The 21,168-nt window shown below is 35.9% G+C and overlaps 1 protein-coding gene across 1 annotated transcript; it reads right to left on the bottom strand.

Moving 5' to 3' along the window:
* Positions 1 to 829: 829 nt before the first annotated feature.
* On the bottom strand, positions 830 to 12,696 carry LOC108676408 (DBH-like monooxygenase protein 1). The gene is made up of 16 exons (XM_018164483.2): positions 12,636 to 12,696; positions 11,970 to 12,196; positions 11,588 to 11,695; positions 10,696 to 10,845; positions 9,947 to 10,120; positions 8,725 to 8,811; positions 7,000 to 7,195; positions 6,341 to 6,445; positions 4,529 to 4,695; positions 4,070 to 4,187; positions 3,627 to 3,751; positions 3,166 to 3,335; positions 2,663 to 2,692; positions 2,165 to 2,295; positions 1,785 to 1,930; positions 830 to 1,470 (listed from the first exon to the last, which is right to left on the bottom strand). Exons 1-16 carry the CDS (start codon positions 12,658 to 12,660, stop codon positions 1,372 to 1,374), a joined length of 2,058 nt encoding a protein of 685 aa, XP_018019972.1. The 5' UTR covers positions 12,661 to 12,696; the 3' UTR covers positions 830 to 1,371.
* Between the last annotated feature and the right edge of the window lie 8,472 nt (positions 12,697 to 21,168).

The following is a 21,168-nucleotide window of genomic DNA, read 5'->3' as shown; positions in this document are numbered from 1 at the left end:
TCGCCAACGCTTCATACCACAATAAAATCATACCAACCCAAAATAAATTAACCATGCTTATAACATTCTAATCTTTCGGTTGCGTATAGTTCGTACTTACATTGAAACTGATAATAAATGCATAATTCGATCTACGATGCACGTACTGTGCAATGTGTTATAGCTTGGAATCTGCTAGAATCAGATTAATTGCAGAAAAAGGTATTTATAGAGCGAATAAATTAGTTTTTTAAATATGTCATATATTCCTTGCAAGCAGTTTTGATTTTCCTCATTAATTCATACCGTAAATGTTCCATTTCTAAAATATGTTCGAATTAACTATTTTTAAACACAGGAATAATATAAGTTTCACTTCACGCTGGGCCAATTTTCGAGTTTAGCTTCATCGCGCGCAGTTCGAAAGGTTAAAAAAAATAATTTATTTTGTGCAAGTATTTTGTAAAGTGTTAATTGAATTAGTGAATCTAGGTTACGCAATCTTAGACTAATACATTCTTAACGGCTACGAGCGAGGGCGACAGCTTGCAATGTTCACACCGAAGCAGTAAAAACTCAGTGAGAAACCTTACAAATATTCGAAGAATTTTGACTTGCATAGAAGTACAGTCAATAATAATAACTAGTTACCATCAAAAAAGTTCTTGACATCCATCTATGATGTTTTTCTTCATTCTATATATTTAAACCGATTGCAAATTATACACAATTTTTTTAATGTAAATCCGACAGGGGGAAAAATGAGCTCAAAAATTAAAAGGACATCCTGATGCTGGTTGAAAATTAATATGACGATAAAATTTTAAAGTAAAAATTCAGAAATGCTTTACATGAACTAAAATATATTGAATTAACAAAAAAAGATACTCGTAACATAAGGAAAGAATCGATGTGAAAATATCAAGAAATCAACCGAACTCCAAATATTGTAAATCAAGCTACTTAATAGCTTCATACATTAGAGATAGATGTTGTCGAATCTACATGCTCTTCTTTGATAGCCTTTATTGATTCCATTTGCTATTTCCACAGTTTTCATTATTATACAATTTCTGTTTGGTTTCTCTCAGAACCATTTAACAGTTTACACCATCTTCTGTTCTCGATTCCTGCTTAGACAAGGTGATTAGGTCATTATTCCTAAGACATTTATTCTAGGCTCAAATGCTTCTCTTCCACTTTCTGTACATGCCTTTTAGTGTAGTTGTATGTGCATGCATGCATTTCTTAGCAGTTATCTCTGCATGCTTTTGTTTGTAGTTATCTGTGCATGCTCTTCTGAGTAGTTATTTGTGCTTTCTGTGTAGTTATCTGTGAATGCTCCTCTGTGTACTTTCTGTGCATGCTCTTCTGTGAAGTATTCTGTGCCTTTTATCCAGTAATTTCTTTGGGATGTTGCTTTGCTGCCACGCAGTCTTTCGCTGGAGCAACGTACGGCTCGAACACAGGGTAGTGATGAAGTGATGGTTCCTGTGAAATAGAGGCAGCTTATATATGAATAATTTGAAATATTGCTCCAGCGAATAGGTATAAAAATGTGCCAAAATGCGTATTGAAAGATTAAATACGCATTGAAATACGATTGAAATGCAAAATGCATTTCAATGCGTATTGAAAGATTCAATATATGATAATCACTGCCTTCAAGAGAAACTAAAAAAGTCTTGGTCTTCTTCATCTAGTAAAGAAAATTTTAAAAATCATTCAGCATTGTGTAAAAATACTTAGATAATTTCATTTATTCACACTGTAAATATAACCCTACAATTTTAAAGTTTACGCACAGCCAGCTGCTTCATTTTGGAATCGAGGCAAAACTCCTGCACGAAAGTAGAGTCGCTGGAAGCGCGCTGGAAGTCTGCCAGGATCTTAGGATCCTGCCACAAGTTCCTCTCGTTGAGCAGTTGAAGGAAGGTCATGTTTTGAAGTGCTGGAAATAATTCGAAAATATTTGTTTAGAATCAAGATACTAGAAAATTATTCATGTGGCAAGATGAAAATTTTAACATTTTTAAGTTCAGGAAAGCGTACTTCTCATATTTCCCTGCTTTCTGGCATTGAATATACATACCTGTATTATAATGATCAGCTGTGTATTATTTACAATTTACACAATTTTTTTCTTATTATTGTATTTAGGGTCCGTTAATTATGAATTACAAACCGTAAGGTTCCTTTATTATGGTTTCATTCCATAGCTGGTAGAAAATAATATCGTTTACGTGCATGTCTGTATTTTTCGAAGCAACCATTTTGCGGTACTGAGCCTCCTCCATTGCTGCCATGTTCTTCATCCTGAAAATTTCGAACCTCGATCAAAAAAAAATCTGAAATCTAGTATATTGTTACCCATAACTTCATTCACTGACCTCACCGGATGTAAAACATTAGTTCAAAGATATAAACCCTGCATTCAGCTATGTTTCAAACGATATCAATTTGTTATGACCTTAATATTGACAATTACAGTATTTTATTCACATGAATTATTATTATTAAATATATTAAGAAAAAGATATTCAACTCGAACTTTAAGTACATATTATGGATATCGTATTATATTATCAGTATAAGAAGAACCAAACTGTTTATATATGTATATTTGGGCGTCGCGATTTTATCTTGATTTTCTACAATAGAACCAAACGAGTACTAATCTTACCTTTCTTCTTGGCTGCCAGCGCCCAATGCCCTGAAAAAATGTATGGGTGTTAAGACAGTGGGACGGGAGGCTGTAAAATATATAGTCTGAAAAACTCTCATCATTTGATTTCTGAACATTCACTATTTCCTCAACGGCATCCGAAATAAAAATGTAAACTATGCAACCTTTTTCATGTGGAAATTGTTGGAAATTTTCATGTGGAAATGTTGTGTGTGAAGGAAATAAGAAATAAATGTGTATAAGAAATAAATGTGTATTAGAAATAAATGTAGGAATTAACTTCGTTAATGTGATTGAATTTGATAATTAATATTAAGCAAACGAACGTATAGTTAGCATTACCTAATTTACATGAAAAAACAACAAATATAAAGGTAAACTTTTCGAAATAAGATTGTTGATTAGAATAAAATTTCAGAATAGTTTCTATCGGTATGGTGAATCAAGAGAGAAATGGGTAAAACTTCAACTCTTTTAAATTAAAATTTCTGGTTGCTGACCTATTCGGTAAACTCATTTTCGTTCCGCCAGTTTCTGGGTAGAAGCTCTCGACCCCCACGGAGTGAAACACCGCGGGCATGTCAGGCTCAGACTGGCACTTCGAGAGGGCAGGACGAGGGTAAACTGTCAGGTATACAAGACACATCTCCTCGTTGGTGCTTAACCCTCCCTGTGTGGGTAAAAATGTGCTGTGAATAAAACTCACGACCAAATTTATTTCCATCCATAAATAGTCTCGGTAGATGTAGAAATATCTTATATGAGTATGTTTTAAATATACATTAAGCGAAGTAAATCAGCAATTAATGAAGAAATTCGATTACCGGACGAAACTCTCAATGGGAAATTTACAAATAAATAAAGTCAGAAAGCCCTGGAAATTTTCCGTCATCGAAATCTATCCACATCAAAAAAATTACACATTTTTTGTATTTATGGAGTATAAAAGACAGGTCTTAACGAATGTGGGCTGCAGGCGATGAGTTGAATCATATGAGCACGTCACGATCAGATGATCGCCAGGCAAGATCGTGACTTCCTTCGCCAGTTGTCGTTTTTGCTGGTAGTTGAAGTCGTAGTGATGATCTGTACAAACGTTACAAGTCCGTAATCGTTATTTGAAGATGTTCTCTGCAAACGTAGATTTTCAAAATATTTATTTGTAAAGTATCCAAAAAGTTATATTCTTGCTTGTAGATGATAAATTTAAAAAGGTTTTGAGTTTTTTAAAAAAAATTTGTAATCATTGAAAATATATTTCGGAATTTTGAGAAGTTATTAGTTAAAATATTTGGGGAAGCGTTTGGAAATTTGTATTCAAAAGTTATTTTACAAATTTCTTTTGTAGAACTTAAAGGTGCTTATACACGGGGCCATAAAATACCATAAAAATGTCATTTTCACCAGCGAGTATAGGAGGAAGTTCTTTGCCGTCACGGATGTGCCTGAGAGTGACAGCGCGGCCCAGGAGATGTGCGTGCAGGATGCCTGCCAGCACTTGCAGCCCTCCTGCTGGCAGAGCCTGCAAGTACAACAATGTACATAGTTAGTTAATCAAATGCAAAAAAAGCAAAATCTTACCCAAAAACGTTCTTCAGAAAGCCTTACGTTTGTTTCATGTTGGAACAAAAAGTTTATGATCGAAGAGCAAGAAGAAAAGTTCCCTTTCCATACAATGAATGACAATTTTATTTCATAAATTACGAAACAAAATTTAATTCTTAGTTATGAAAACAAAGTATTACCCTACAATTGACATAATTTTGTCCTTATCTGTACTTAATTTAATTTTCAAAATCATTAACGCATAAAATCAGACGATTAGAAATATCATAGTTTAAAATAAATTGCAGTTCCCGGCACCTGAGAGGTGCAGGCTGGACTACAGTGCCCCACAGCCCTGAATTCTGCGCTCTGAGGCGGGACGATCAGGGTTGGGCGAGGCGGGAGCCCGAGCTCCAGCGTACCGCTGTCGTGCTGCCGCAGCGTCGACGTGTAGAACAGACGCAGCCCGCTGCTGTCGATCACATCTGAGAGTGGGGGGAATAATGAACGAATAATTACCGAGAAGAGTTATTACTAGAATTATAATATTACTAAAATTATAATATTACTATAATTATAATAACGTAATTAAATTTAGAAAATGAAAAGGAAGAAAAGGAAAAAAACACAACTATTGACCTAGAACCGAAAGAGGAAAAGAGCATGGATTGGTTATTCAATTTAGGTTTAAGTTTTCGGCCACCAATCCGAACGTATGAAAATTGATATCCAAAGGCTTCTCTCGGAATATTTCATCGGTATAGAGTTCAATATTGTTTTGGTAAATAAATTTACAATAGGTTCTTTTTTCAATTACAAAGATAGACTTCCTTTAGCATCTAGGTCTTCTCTGGTATATTCTTTCAGTTGTGCACAATGTGCATCTAGCTACGTCGGTATGACCGCACGAGCACTTTTCACCAGAGCTGCCGAACATGCTGGAAGAAGTTTCCGTACTGGGCGTCCACTTGCTCAGCCGCCTCATTCATCAGTCAGACTTCATACAGAACAGTGCTCACTTGCTCCTCCCGTGTCCATCAATCAATTTAAAATTCTTTGTACGTAACGCTAGCAGCCAAACCGATCTACGAATTTTAGAGTCTCTTTACATCCATAAACTTAACCCTAAATTGAATAACCAATCCAGCTCTTTTCCTCTTTCGATTATAGGTCAATAGTTGTGTTTTATTTTTCCTTTTTTTCCTTTCATTTTCTAAATTTATTTACTAAAATTGATTTCCATGTATTTCCAGATGTATTTTACTAGCTGATGATGGGCATAGCCCGAAACGTTCTGTTTTGTTTTAAAATGTTTTATGCAACTTTTTTAGTTTTAGCCTTTATTATTAAACTTAGAAGAACTCCTCGAGATAATGTAATTAATAACTAATAAATTTATAATAATAATATATGAACTGTCGTTTCCAATACTAATATTAGAAGCGTAGTTTCTAATAATAATGAAATAAACGCCGTTACTTTAACCCATAAAAATAAAATATGTGTTAAAATGTTTGTGATTGGATTTATGGATGAATTTGAAATTCATCCCAGTTTTTTTTAAATTTCGTGGAAATTTAGAAAATAAAATTGTCTAAATGCGTAGAAAATGTCATCACTAATTGATTAGTTTAATCATCGTTTATTAATAAGTGAGAAATAATTAATATATTTAATATAATTATTAATAATTTTAAAAAGTGAGAAATAAGTGTAACTTACGTTATCCCATGTAACTTTCTTTTCAATTATAGCTTGTCTTAACAATGTAGCTGCTACAAAAGAACCAATAACAACGCCTCAAAATTGATTATAATGGATACCACTATTTGCCTTATATTATTGTTTACAACCTAATTATTTACTTGCCTACATTATTAATGCATTTCAACTAGCACAATTAGAGAGAATAAGTGATAGTTAAAAGTTATTAGCTGTCTCCGTAGACATAGATTTTTTATCTATTCGGAGAATTTGGGCCTCTCACTCTCTTAATTTCAGTTCTTAAAAATAAATAACGTAAATGGATCGTAATGAACAAAAATATTCTTTCAAATATTTACATAAATTCAAAGACACAAAACGAGTTATATCACTGATTTTCGTTTAAGTTTAAGTTTATTTCCTCACCAGGAGTCATAGTCGGGTTGTTGTAGTGGATTTCGAGCATAAAATATGTTGCTCCGTTCCACTCTTCTCCAAGTGGCGTGCCCACGTGGGGTGGAAGGGCCTCTCCTAGTTCAACGAGCAATAAGAATAACTAGTATTGCTTCCTAACCCGGTAAATGACAATAAAAATATAATTTTTTGACACGGAAAACATAAAATTGTCAAGAATATACGGGATGAGTGTCAGCTTATTAATAATTTCATTCTGAACTCAATGAAAAAGGATTTGATACAAAATTTTACAGAAAATTCATTTTGAGATCAGGTGAAGCAAAATTAAATGATTCAGTTGAATAGATTTAGCTTCCTCTGATATGTAGATAAAACATTATCATTTGAAAAATATTTATTTCGTACCTAATATTGATTACTCTGACAACGCAATGGTCACGTGAAGAGTAAGATTAACGGAATTAATAAGAAAAAAGGTTCCGAAAATCATGTTAAAATTTTTATGCTGAATTAAGAATAGGCGCAAAACGGTAACTTCTTGTTGAACATCAATTTATTTTATAAATACGGGAAATAATTGAGTGATATTACGAGAATTGCAAAAATCATAAGATAAACTTATAGCAATAATTGCATAAATTCTTTTATGAAATACTGTTCCTTCCTACCTTCCCCTCCAGTCCCCCAAGCCACCAGAGGGCGGCCACATCGGTACCAGGATAGTGGCATGTCAGGTCCGTAGCACTGCACGCCGGGCTGGTCCACGTAGCGCTGTAGGCGCGACGAACTGTCGTCGATGTGACATTCATAGAAGAGCATGTGGTGTACGTACTGCTTGTTCACCTTGCTGATTACAGGTTCCGACTGAATAATTGCAATTATTAGCATTATTAATTAATAATAAGGGTCGATAAGCTGTCGTCGATGTGACATTCGTTCAATAGCATGTGGTGTACGTACTGCTTGTTCTTCTTGCTGATTACTGGTTCCGACTGAATAATTCAAGTAATGGCAATTGCATTATTAATTAATAATGACTCAAATTGTTATTATTAATTATATATTCAATGCTCATGTTGTTGCTCACCCGGAATAAATTTTTGTTCACTTTCGCTGAAATATTGGCCCGTATGCTAAATAGGGCACTAGCACTACGAAGTTGCACTACGCATTACAAGCCGTAGTGCCTACTATAGTGCGACATGGAACACTACGGTTGGCATGCTAAATAGGGCACTAGCACTATGAAGTAGCACTACGCACTATACAAGCCGTAGTGCCGTACTAGTGCGACATGGAACACTACGGTTGGCATGCTAAATAGGGCACTAGCACTATGAAGTAGCACTACGCACTATACAAGCCATAGTGCGGCATGGAACACTACGGTTGGTATGCTAAATAGGGCTGAAAGCATAACGTGCACTACAATAATCTGAAGTGTCCTACACACCGCACTTCACGACGACACTACGGTATATTTAACCTTGTTTACTTCGTCAGCTATGGATCTGTTTGGCTTACAGCAAAGACATCATCGCGTAAAAACCTTAGGAACTACATGCCATGAATATATAACAAAGTGTAACGCTTCAGTGAATAACATGTTATTCGTATGGCTGACATTTTCCTTGGCGAAACAGATGAACAGCGTAGAAGTAGAAAATACTTTTCTTGTTTTTTGATACAATGTTTTGAATTTTTTTTTTTAGTCATTTTGAATTCTTCTGCAAGAACTTTCCATGTTTCTCTCTTTTGTTCGATGTCTTTGGGAAACGTGGTCTTTGAATATACTGTATTGTGGGAAAGGTGCGCAGACGCATTGCGAATTTCAGCTCACCATCACAATTTTCACTAGTACCATTATATACCATCACAATTAGACATTTTACATCAATCTTCTGCAAGGAATTAGAATTACTTGGGGAATAATTAATTATTTGAGCACTTAACTACCATTCTTCAATAGACTCATAGCGTAGTGCGGCACTATAGAGTACTCTAACAGCGAAGTAGCACTTCAAAGTCTTTCTGCATACGAATCTGTAGTGCGACACTAAGCGACACTAAACATTCTAGAGCTACTTCGAAGTGCTTAGTGTCTGTGACGTATTTAGCATACCAACAGAACACTTCGTAGTGCATAGTGCTACTTCGTAGTGCTAGTGCCGTAGTTAGCATACGGGCCATTGTGTGCTCAAGCTAAGTTTCATATATTCAAGTAGTAAACTACAGTTGGTACCGATTCCCTTATATTAAATTAACTAATATCAACGATTATTGTTAAAATTAATTGTTCATTACAGGCCTTACGACTCCGGATTCTGTTGTAAAATAGAGCTTGTTGAGTCATTGTGATGGAAATTAATCCTGCTTGTAAAAAAAACACTTACCGCAATAAAGTGATGCTTGGTGCGCAATTCTGGCATGCGGAAGAGCTTGCACCAATACAGCGTGGTCAGGTTGTTAGGTAGATGAACCTAAAACAGCAAAGAAAAGTGCACGGTAATTTCAACAATTAAATAATGGAAAATGAGAGACACATAGGGATATTTTTTGGAATAAAACTAAAGTAAAAAAGAAATAAATAAGTGGAAACGAGAATACAGAATCTGATCATTTCTTAATGACTTTGTTTTGAACACAAAAAATAACGAGATGCAAAGTCTCCCGTCTTCATCATGGTATATTGAGTTGAAACACAAGTGGCATTGATGATATACAGACAAATTATAATTAATTAAGTGGATGATAGTTTTTTGTGTTTGGTAATGGTTTGAAACACCTTTAATTCAAAGACTAATGATTCGCGGGACAGTAACACATGCCTAAGGGAGCAAAATTTTTAGAATACGTGCCAAAAATGCAATAATCATGGTGTAAGATATATTGTGAGATTTTAGCTCTGGTCACTGACACAGGCACGCCAACGAGGTCTCGATTTCACATCTTTGTCTCATTTTCAGAATTTAAAAGCTACCATTTCCTGATAGATTACGTAGCGTGACATCTCATTGACACAGTACATCTAGTCTAATAAGTCACCATTTTCCTCTGTTTGACACAATAACACATTACAAAGGGTAATATCCTCCTTATTCTTTCTTGACGTAATGACCTTATTCCTTATTCTTTCTTGACCCTTATATTCTTGACGTAATGACCCACACTAGATGAAGTTCACATGATAAATAAGAATGTCAGTAAAGGCCAAAGTTGTTGTTGGTTTAGAACGCTGACATTCTTATTGTTCTATTATTTACCTGATGCTGCTGGCCTATTGCAACGGCTTGCAGGGACCAAATCGATCACGAAATGTCGAGGAATGTAAAGTGTGACAAAACCTTTGTTCAATTATCATTTTTAATGTACATAGAAAGTTATATAAGGTGGATAAGAAGAAAAAAAGATAAATTGAGACTGCTGCCCGTCGTACAAATGAGCGTTACTTTCTCTCTTACGTATTTCGTGCAGGTGAAGCTGAGTGGTTGAAGAGCACGCCTATATTGCGATTATGAGATTTTTGTTCACATTTCTTTTGCCAAAAATTCATTTCCCTGGAAACCTTAGGACACAAAATTCACTTCAATGTCTTAGGAAGAAGACTAAACTCACATTAGGAGCCAAGACTTCCCAGTGCAAGACATCTCCTGAAGCTGGAGGCATCTCCACCGGCGCCTCCTTCAGATAGAGGCTCTTGGTGCCGCGGTGGTCGTGGTACGGCAGATTCGGCGCCGACGCGTCCGGGATTTCGTCGTCGAAGGCGTAAATTACGCGGACTGTGTCGGCCTGAGAACCAGGAACAAAATTGAACCTTTTTATGATACATTGTTTCGATAAACTTCGATATATTTCCTCACAAATTTTCCCGCCATCACTGTCATATGCCCGAAACAAAAACATGGAAATGGGTTGGTTACGAAAGTCGTGGTAATGGGCAGGTCAATAAACTCACGGTAATGGGCAGGTCACGATACTCACGGTAATGGGCAGGTCACGACACTCACGGTAATGGGCAGGTCACGATACTCACGGTAATGGGCAGGTCACGATACTCACGGTAATGGGCAGATCACTTTACTCACGGTAATGGGCAGGTCACAATACTCACAGTAATGAGCAGGTCACTTTACTCACGGTAATGGGCAGGTCACGATACTCACGGTAATGGGCAGGTCACTATACTCACGGTAATGAGCAGGTCACTATACTCACGGTAATGGGCAGGTTACAATACTCACGGTAATGGGCAGGTCACGACACTCACGGTAATGGGCAGGTCACGACGCTCGCGGTAATGGACAGGTCGTGCAGGTCGTCGCAGGTCACGACACTCACGGTAATGGGCAGGTCACGACACTCACGGTAATGGGCAGGTCGTGCAGGTCGTCGCAGGTCACCCAGGGGCGGCTGAAGCGCATCGTCGTATGGGTGGCGTTGCGGCGGCCGCTCATGAGCGTCACGTCCTGCGACGCGTCCAGTAGCGGCGAACCGTCGCCTTTGGCGTAGCGATCCTGGCACAGGGGAACGCATTAATTAAATGGATTATTAAACTATGATTAAGTTCAATTAAGTATATTAATTATTGAATATCGTAGTAATATAGCGACTTATACCAGTAATTAGAAATGCTATGAAAAAAGCGCACAGATCTAAGTTTTTAAAAGTTAAGCGTGAAAAAAAAAGAATAAAAAAATTCGCAAAAGTTTATGTATACATTTTTCTTGCGTTCAAAGGTAAAACAAAAATTTGGTCCTCAAAATCCAGTTTTATGCAAGAATATAACCAAAATCACAGAAAGGTTTGTTTGCTTTGAATCGACTGCCTATTTTTGTCAAGGAAATTTCAAAGAATTCTGTGGGATTAAACCAAAATTATTCTAAATTGTAATTTAATTTTCTCAATTTTCAAGTCTTATAGAAAACAACATGGACTGTAATAAATAACCAATAAAAGTTTAAACAGCTTAAATAGTCTGAACTTTTCTCAATTACAATGGAATGAACAGGAATTACTTTTTGAGTAACAACATTCCAAACTGAGGTGTCATCTACGCTTGACTTCAATGGAGTAATTAAGTTGAATTTAAATAATACTTGTTTTCAATCATGAACGACATAGTCGCATAGATGGCGCTCAAAGCGCAATGTCACAGTCCTCTTCAGACGATCCCAGCTTATCACTTCATATATTCTCATCATTATGATCATCATCATTACGCATCTTTGTTCAAACATTAACACGCAAGTTACTGACAGTGAGAGTGACGTTCCCATCCTCGGTCACCCAGCCCAGGATGATGTCGGCTCCCGTCATCCCTCCTGTGGGTGAGAAGCCGAGTCCTACATACCCCAGCGCCGCTACCTACGATGACGCAAAGGGTTGTAGAGGGGAGTTATTAAACGCAAACTAATTAAATTTCAATTAGGCAATGGCAAACATATACGCGGTATTATAAGTTGAAACTTCAATAACTTTTGGGTTCCAAATTAAGTTAATCAACAACAAAATTTTCGTTAAATCCAATTTTAATGAATAAGGATAATAGGTATAAATAGGGGCATTCCGAAATTTGTATAGGCATTTGTAAGTTTGAATTTACGAATACAACTGAAGCTTCGGCCTCAAAAGACCTTACCTGAACTTCGAAGATGACGTCATCGTCCAGAGGCGTCCAGCTGAGGACGTAGCGGCCTTCGTCGTCCAGCTGGACGGAATGTATGAGTGGTTCATGCACGTCCATGTCGGGATGATGGCTGGTGCCTTCGTCCCTCACGTGACGATGAAGGACATCGTCGTCTGCGTCAGGATGATGGCCGGTGGACAAGGCGGTTGCCACAGTGCAGCACAAAGCCAGCAGTGTCGCTGCAAAGAAAACTGGAGACAATTTCATTTTGCATCCATGAAAGAAGGAAAATTCATAATATGAATAATGCTCGTACCTCATATACATATTTTAAATGGGGGCAAGTAATTTAAGAATTTAAATAATAGGTAATTGAGGCTTGATTATTTCAAATACAGTTATGGCGTTTCCATGTTATACGTGGCTAGGATTACATGCCTTCTCAACGTCACAGGAATCTGTTGAAATAATAAGTCGCTTATGAGTACCAAAAATCAATGCAAAATACACCTCTAGGCATATGTTTTCTAACGAGCATAAGCAATGGGTTCAACAGATATTCATCGTTTAAAAAATTCGAAAATTTTCTTAGCACCGTAGTCAATCAAAAAAAAAACATTTTCATGAGATAGTTAACATTTTAACTCAACTTTTTAATTATATTTCAAATCTCCTTACCTTTGGCCCCAACTGTCAGCGCCATCTCTGGACGGCTGCGCACTTGGAACTAACATCGCACTCTTCAAGGGCCAGGTAATTCCAGTGAAGGTTATATAGACGATCGATTCTCTGCCGTCAACGACACAATGGAATTTATCTTCGACAGCCACTCCGTAGGCCGGCTGAAACACGTGCTAATAATTATTTATTCAATAGAACGTTTATTAGTTGAAGAATTATTTCGACATTTAATTATCCTAATTTTTTACGAAATGACCCGGCAACTGATTAAAATAATTTATTCGATTAGTTCATCCTCTTTATTTGAATAACACAATGATAAACTCAGAAATTAAGGACCATTATCATTGGGAGCTTATACAGTGGGCTGCAAATGTCAATTCAAACTTTGTTCTTCATCACTCGCCTCACGTCCGGACAAAAGCTTGGCGTGGTCTTTGGCATATCAATTGATACGATCGGTCGCGGAGCTTGCACTCTTCGCGGCTACAAGCATATTTGCATTGGTTTGCTTCATGAGTGGATGAACTTAGCTTTGATGGAGCTCAGGATTGCTAAATCACGCAATAACGTCCCTACCCAATGAAACGAATTTTATAAAGTTTATGAAGAAAAGTCGAGCGACGATTAATGACTGAATTGGTTGAATACCAAAGTAGCTAAATACTGACAAAATTAGGTTAAATGCCCGAATACGCTAAAACTAGATTGTGATTAAGAAAACTTGCACCTTGATGATCAAAGTGTACTGTGACATTTTGCGTGACCAGAAACAAATTCTTAAAAGTTTCCCCAAAATTGAAACATCCCTTATGCAAAAAAATAAATAAATTTGCAGCTGGAGCAAATATGTAAGCCACCTACATGCTAATGCTTTTTGATACGTAAATAGTTCATCAGATATGATGAAATTATTCTAAATTGGACGTCAACGTAAATGATATGAATCTGAAGACAACAAAATTAAATGTGCACTGTATAATGAACTACGACGAGGAATATTCGTACAACGTCCTTACGAATATTCCTTAGAATACAGGTGAGTTAATGAGTCAAGATATAATAACGAAGGGATGCAAATTGTGATTTTAAGTGGCATTTTACGTTACTGAAATTGGCCTGTGACCGTATTTGCTATCATCGTTACCATTGACCGTATTTGCTATCTTTTTCCCATTTTCTTAATGGACTTTTCCTATTTTCCACCCTTCCCCCCAGTCATTTCAATATCTAATTCACACAATAGACAAATCAGAAAAATAGCGTCTAGACCTTTTATTTTTTAACAAATCGAATATTTTTTCGAAAAAATATATTTATCGAAAAAATCGATATTTTTTTAACAAATCGAATTGTATGTCTCTCAATGTGGTAGCTCGAAAATCATAAGAAGAGAAAAATTTTTAAGACGACATGTTTTAGAAATTGTAATCGTTCAGTAGAGCCAAATTAGTAAAATGTAAGTAAACGTTAAAAAAACTTGCTTGTTACTGTATCTCCAGCTATCGCAGCGCCTATTACTCGCATTGAAGGTAATATCATGCTTATCGTTATCCAGACTCGAACAGTTGATATAACAACAATATAATAATATAATATAACAACAATATGATATAAATGAAATAATTCTTTAAAATTTCTTACTGTAAAATATAGTCATAAAATGCTCACTTTAAATAAATTAAAAACTATCTCACACAAAAACTCAGCGCGCACATACGCATACGGTAAGCTGCGTTAGGCGCGCCTTTTCCGCAATAACGAAATGAGCCTCTAAAACGGAGAAGTTATTTTTTTCAGTTTCTGATATTGACGACCTCCTTAAAGTCCTTCTTCACTTTCAATAATTTCCATCGTCTTCTTCCTTCCAAATATAAAGTTTGGAGAGATAACATTTTTAATAATTCGTCATGCTGTAGGGAAATTTCTCCCTTCTAGATGTAAAGCTAATATTTCAGAAGGATCAAAACAAATAGAGGCCAATCGAAGTAATTTAATCAGATGTAATCGTTGCTTGGAGTTCAGTTTTAATCCCAGACTTTATCGTAGGTCACTCGAAATGTAGAACAATTTAGAAGTCCAGGCGGTCACGCAAGACAGAAGCCGACCACATGTATACTGTACGAGGAAAGGACTTTTACTAACGCACTTGAGGACAAATACTGCTAAAATATTCAATTACGGGAATTCAACGATTTCATTTCAAGGTAGAGCTCACCTTATTAATTAAAAAATAAGTGCACTTTTAATGCTTTTGGAAGTGAAGTTTAACAGAAGTATGCTGTTTGCAATTTTTTGATTAAGTTGAAACGCGGCTGCAACAATGGTCGCAAACCGCACCACTTAAACAAATTTAATGGTCGCCACTGTTCCACAAAGTTAATATGCACCACGAGAAGTGAACACTTCGGCATTTCAGTTATAGAGAAGTTAAGGTCAAGTTAAAGATTTAATGGAACCCGCCAAACAAAGATTAATAGTTAAGAATTTAAGATATTGGTCAATTAAGTTTAGTTTCACGTTAGGCATTTAATTCTTTAAGAGGTAATTAACACAGAGCCTGACGAGCCTGCCAAAGTGTTCAAAGCAGGTGACAAACGCATGCATCCAAAATAAATCAGTAACTCGGCAAAGGTTGTGCACAACAAAATAAAACAATTAGTTATACACGAGAAAAATGTGGCGCAAAATCAAGATCAATGGAAACAGTTAGGACGGCGTATAACTGCATGAGATACGTAAACATTTAAAGTAACTGAATTTGAGAGCTGCGCCTCTGTCTTATATAGACAGAGTAAGCCCTACTTCTTCGTTGTAATTTTCAAGTAGCCAGGTTGGGAAATTTTCCCAACAATGCTGCTGCACCATGGTCAAATTGATTGAATTTAAGCAATATTGAATCATGTGGATTGTTTTAGTAGTTACAGCTATTTACTAAACAGCCGTTACAACCGTTACGTTTACTACAGCCGTTACAGCTATTGCTTATAATAATAAGAACAATCTAAGATCCAGTTATTAATAATTCATTCATTTTTTATTAGGAATATTGAATATACTAGCGGTGCAGCACTCGTTTGTGTTGTCACTTGCACAAGTTACGCATTTTACGCCGAGTACGAAGCGATATATATGTTTATCATCGCAATCAAGCCGTATATGCTTTCAGGATATTATACTGTATTGTTATTACAAAGAGGACGCCACCATTCTCAGAGAATTAAATGCGACTCCGATTCTTGAAATATCTTGAGCAATAATTTAGCATGATAATTCATTTCTTTTATTTGGCATCTTCCGAAGGAATCACAATCTTAACTTCTTGCCTTTAAAATTACTATTTTGAAAATTAAAATTACCATTAATATTCTACCTGGCATCAAATTTTTTTAGTTTCCAAATATCTGGAATAATACTAACAATAATAAAAATTATCACTAAAAATTTATTCAATGACATCACTTTTCTATTGCGAAAAGGTCACGAAAGAGAAATTTTCTGGTTTTGTCAGGTAAACTTTTTTTCACAACTCATTCGCTTCTCAAACGTTACTAAGACATCTAGTCTGACCCCTTGTCGTTACATGGATCGGTTCCAACAACATCGATGAACACATGAGAACACAGCTAAATACAAGAGAAAACAACTGAATCCGGATCAGTTCACAGATCAGGGTCACAACTGACATGGGAAACTATTTTAACCTTAATCTGTGCACAGGCGCCTGAACACAAAAGAACGCATCTAAACGCAAGAGAACACGAACACAGCTTCATGCGAATCCATTCTTACATTGCATCACACGAACCTAATAACTTTGATAATCACTAATGTTGATGAGAGGAAATTTTCAAGAAAAAAGTGGAAATATAAAAAAAGTGTCAATGTCAAGAGTACACAAGTGGCGCAATGTATGATTATGATTTTCTCATTACGAAAGTTGATGTACTCTGAATTATGGAGAACATTTTAGAAGCTAAATAATATAGGTTTAAAAATTACTTTTTAAAGACAACACTTCTAAAGAATCCAGTTTCTCCAATGTTAAAGAAGTACAATGAATTTCTCATTTTATTTTCAAATATTAAAAAAATTTATTCTTCAATTTTTTTTAATTATAAATTTTTTTTTAATTATTTATTCTGTCAATTGATTCATGCATTGCCTCCGACTTCACAAGAGTGTGCAAAAGTTCAGATCAATTAGACAGGTAATAGTGTGTCAAATATCAGTTTTAAGATTCGTAGCTGACAAAATTATATTTTTTCAATTTTTTTAATATTGAAAAAATTTTAATTTTTAAAATCATTTATTTTGTCATTTGATTCTTGCATTGTCTCCAATTTTACGCAAGTGCGCAAAATTTCAGATCGATAGGATAAGTAGAAGTGTGTTAAATTTCGATTATAAGAATTGTAGCAGACAGACAGACAAACATCCAAAAAAGAAGTGAAGTTAAAGAGAAGTGTTGTAAAAAGAGAGTCAAAATTAGTTTTTAATGGAACAAGGTACAGTGATGGGAAACGCTTAAACAAAATTTTTCATGTTACGGATAAAATGTCTTCATATATCCGAGAAGGAAAATTCTTAATGTTGATTTGGCAAAAATGCGTTAGGTAGTCTTTGAGTTTCTCCAAGCCATCATTATTAATGCATTGGTGACATCGCGTGAACAAGTTCTTTGAATAAGTTGAAAATTATTTATACCTTCGTCGGTGCGGCTGCATAGAATGAAAAAACGAAATGCGCTCAAGCCAACGAAATTCTTCATGCACCAGAAGTCTATATCAGTTAGCCTTAAAAATTCTCCTTGTTTCCAGTATTTATGAACCTCTGTCACCGCATACCTCATTTCAGTCAATCTGTTATAATATACATATAATTATAATGTGTTATTAGAGTAGTATAAGATTTAGTGTAACAATATGGAAGAGGTAGTGAATTCTATTTAGTAAATCAAGCGCAACCATGTCTCAGAGTTTCTATAAACCTATTCCTTCATGGACGATAGACTGGATGTAAAAGAATTCTAACTCGACTCTACTAATGCATAGGAAATTTGTATAATGTGTATAAATCTATTAGAAAAGAAAGCGTGTCGAAGTCATTAAAAATCTCGATATTCGAATATTAATTTTGTCGTTCCAACATTTTTCATGACGATTATTTGAACTCGAACTTTACTCTCACGACCATCACGGCGACAAACGATTAAAGTACAAATTTTGATGTTGCTGAAGAAATAAGTTTCAAGTTCAAGCCTGCTAAGTTCTCTGCAGTCATCAAGTGGATGATGAATTACTTGTAACAATAATTGAGAGACGAAGGAAGTCGCTGATTCGCTGTACGTTCAAGCTGAAAAAATAGTTTATTGTAATTTCTGAAATTGCTGTAACTGTTCATAGTTTTTGCTAATGCTGCAAAACTTCGTTATAATAAGTTGGATATTAAAAGAACAGAATAGCCTGTAATGTTTCACGTGACACTAAATGAAATGTTCTAAATGAAATGTAATGTTTCACGTGACACTAAAATTAAGCAATATGACAGATTTTTATTTCAGACTAGAACCTAGGACAATGCATTTAGAACCTCGGTAGAATTTTGTATCAGTTACAGATTTTTAATTCATTTTCCTGAATTAGCATCACACATTCATCACACCCACGAAGCATGAATGAGCCTCACATAGAGACGCTTATCTCATAGTATATCCTCCGTATTACCTAAAATGGTAAAATAAGTTAGTTGCATATGTTCGGAGGCTGAACATATACTGCGTTATATTTTAATACGAACAATGAAGTTAACGCCTGGGAGCCGTATTTCAAACAGTACGTAAACACGCAAAAGCAATGCACAATCTTAACACACAACAATATAGCACCGAAAACCCCTTGCCAGAATTTCAAAATGCCAATGAATTGAGTGAAAGTGCATCCGAAACTGAAATTGCAAACGTAGGAGTTTCATCCTACAGATCATTTTGTTTTAGTAACCACAAATCATTTGCTTATCTTCAGTAATCATGGATTACCGAAGGATTTCACTTGAACAACCATCAGCTGTAGTAAATTTTAACCTGCGAGTATGTGTTTACCGTTTTATATAGGATTGCGATCAAAAAGTATGTGTAGATCTTTGTAAGGAGTATGTTGGATACAAACAGAGCTGGGCAGCGCCACTTGGAAATGTAGCGGCGCTATACCGCTACCGCTACATGCTCTAAATGTAGCGGGCGCTACCGCTACCGCTACACCCACTAGATTGTAACGGGTGCTACCGCTACCGCTACAGTAAAATGTAGCGCGCTACATTAGCCGCTACAATGGCAAAAATTATTGGAAATCTCTAAATATTTATTGTTCTGCTATTGGGATTTACTCATTAACATTTAATGATAATAAAACTTTTTCAATACCTATCAATGCAACTTTATTGCAATTAACCTAACCGAACTAGTATGGGTTACCCCAGGGTTAGATACAGTAAATAAAATTTACAGTTATTTTTATGTTTTACCTTCCCTACATGGATGTGAACATTAATCTACCAATCTAAGAAATTATCCACATATACATATAAAAATCAGTCTTTTTTTGTATATATATGTGGATTATTTTTGAGATTGGTAGATTAAAGTAGACATCCATGTAGGGAAGATGAAACATAAAAATAACTGTGTAAAAATAACTGTAAGCAAACTGAAAGATGAAAAAACCTGTAAGCGGTCACTGGTAACAACTTAACAAGTAACAACTAACATGTTGACACTAGTAACAGGCTGAGGTTGACAACATTACACAGAAATCTTTCGTACCGTTTTATTCTGTAATTTATATTATGTATGTATCATGCTGGTTTTTAAATAATATTTAATACTATTAAGGGGACCGGCTATCCTAAAAATCGGAAATTTTGGCTTTACAGTTTTCTTGCCTCATTTTGTAGCTGCTGAAAAGGCGCGTCTAACGCAGTTTACCGCATGTCTGTGCGTGCTATAGTTTTTGCGTAAGACAATTTTAAAAATATATATATGAACATTTTTTAACAATATGTACAAAGATTTAGTTGAATTAAATCTGTATATATAGATCATTACTCTCTTTAATTACAAAGTGTTTGCACTCGTTTGATTGCTACAAACGAGACGCGTTCAACAAAGCTACTACCATAGATGTACATGCAATACTTTTTTGTGTAATGCAGCCTTGAACTTTTGTAAAATGATCATTTTATATCATTATTTACAAATAAATGTACAGTATTCGAGTTCGTACAGTTGTGATGACATTCAAGTCTATAACATGATTGGCGTCGGCATGTGTTGTATTACTTTTTAAGTTGAAGTTTTTTGCAGTTTACGTTCAACTTTCAGGTTGCTTAATTAAAGGAATAAGTTAAGTTATAAATTAGACGAATTGCAATGAAAATCTCTCAATTAAGTAAAATCTAAAGGCTTTATCTATAAATGTAGCGGTAGCGCTGTAGCGGCAAAACCTCGTATCGCTACTTAAATATGTAGCGGGCGCTACCGCTACCGCTACATTGCCTTAAATGTAGAGCCGCTACCGCTACCGCTACTGAAAATGTAGCGCGCTACTGCCCACCTCTGGATACGAAACTCTCATACCGAGGCTAAGTCTTGGCCCTGACACCAACAGGTGAAACGACTACTACTTCTTAATTAATCATGCTTTATATTTATTGAACTTCTCTGATTTTTCTGTCCTGACGATGTGAGCTTGCATTTCCTCACCCTGTGACATCTCACTTCACCAGACTGACGTTAACGAATGTCGAATTGACTAAACTAGCCGAGTTTGATTCACACTAAAGATGACTTATAGTCAACCAACAACAGACATCACAACTAACCTCTTGAGTCTCGAGCAACCTTATCATCATCGCCCTCACCGTCATCATTCCGATCTTCAATAGGCCGAGAAATAAACCACAAATGAAATACAAGTAAATTCGTCAAAATTAATTTTAAAAACATTTCGGACACCAGCTTGATTTTAAGTTTGAAACTTCAAGATAATTATTATTCCCGTATTTTTGAATTGACGATGAAGTTGGGCTGAACATTTCATATTCTTGTCGCTAGAATCTGAATACTTGATAGACCTGGCGCTAAATGTTTCACACAAGCAAATTTCCTTTACATATCCAGCCTTCACCGGCATTTGCGAGCAGATTTAAACGAGTTACCCCAAGTAGCATCGACACAAAATTGTGTGAGCGGCGTTGAGAGTACTATTTTGTCCCCATGTAAAAACAGCTCAAATAGCATATCCTGCGTATCTCATAACTGCCAAGATTCTTCACGACAGTCTAATCACATGATGGCTTTACAGCCTAAAAAATTTGAACAGGTGAACAGGCCCAGTTAAAAAAAAAAAATTTGAACAGGCCCAGTGGTTAAAGTTCAGAGTACCAAGATTGGCGCAGAGAGGCGCGGGTTCGATCCCAGCTCTGTGCGCCAGTTTCTGGGCAGAATCGGCGAGGAGGCCGGGCGGTTAAGCAC

The sequence above is a fragment of the Hyalella azteca genome, unplaced genomic scaffold (assembly GCF_000764305.2).
Source record: "Hyalella azteca isolate HAZT.00-mixed unplaced genomic scaffold, Hazt_2.0.2 contig11902, whole genome shotgun sequence".
Classification (NCBI taxonomy): Eukaryota; Metazoa; Arthropoda; class Malacostraca; order Amphipoda; family Hyalellidae; genus Hyalella; species Hyalella azteca.
This window is presented reverse-complemented; position numbering and strand designations above follow the sequence as displayed.

What these genes read in the sequence shown, in the direction of transcription:
- LOC108676408 (XM_018164483.2), bottom strand. Translation starts at nt 12,660, where the DNA reads ATGGCGCTGACAGTTGGGGCCAAAG. An exon ending in ATGGGAACGTCACTCTCACT is followed by an intron (nt 10,846 to 11,587) that starts GTCAGTAACTTG and finishes CCCCTGTGCCAG; the next exon opens with GATCGCTACGCCAAAGGCGA. An exon ending in GTCCAGCCTGCACCTCTCAG is followed by an intron (nt 4,188 to 4,528) that starts GTGCCGGGAACT and finishes TTGTACTTGCAG; the next exon opens with GCTCTGCCAGCAGGAGGGCT.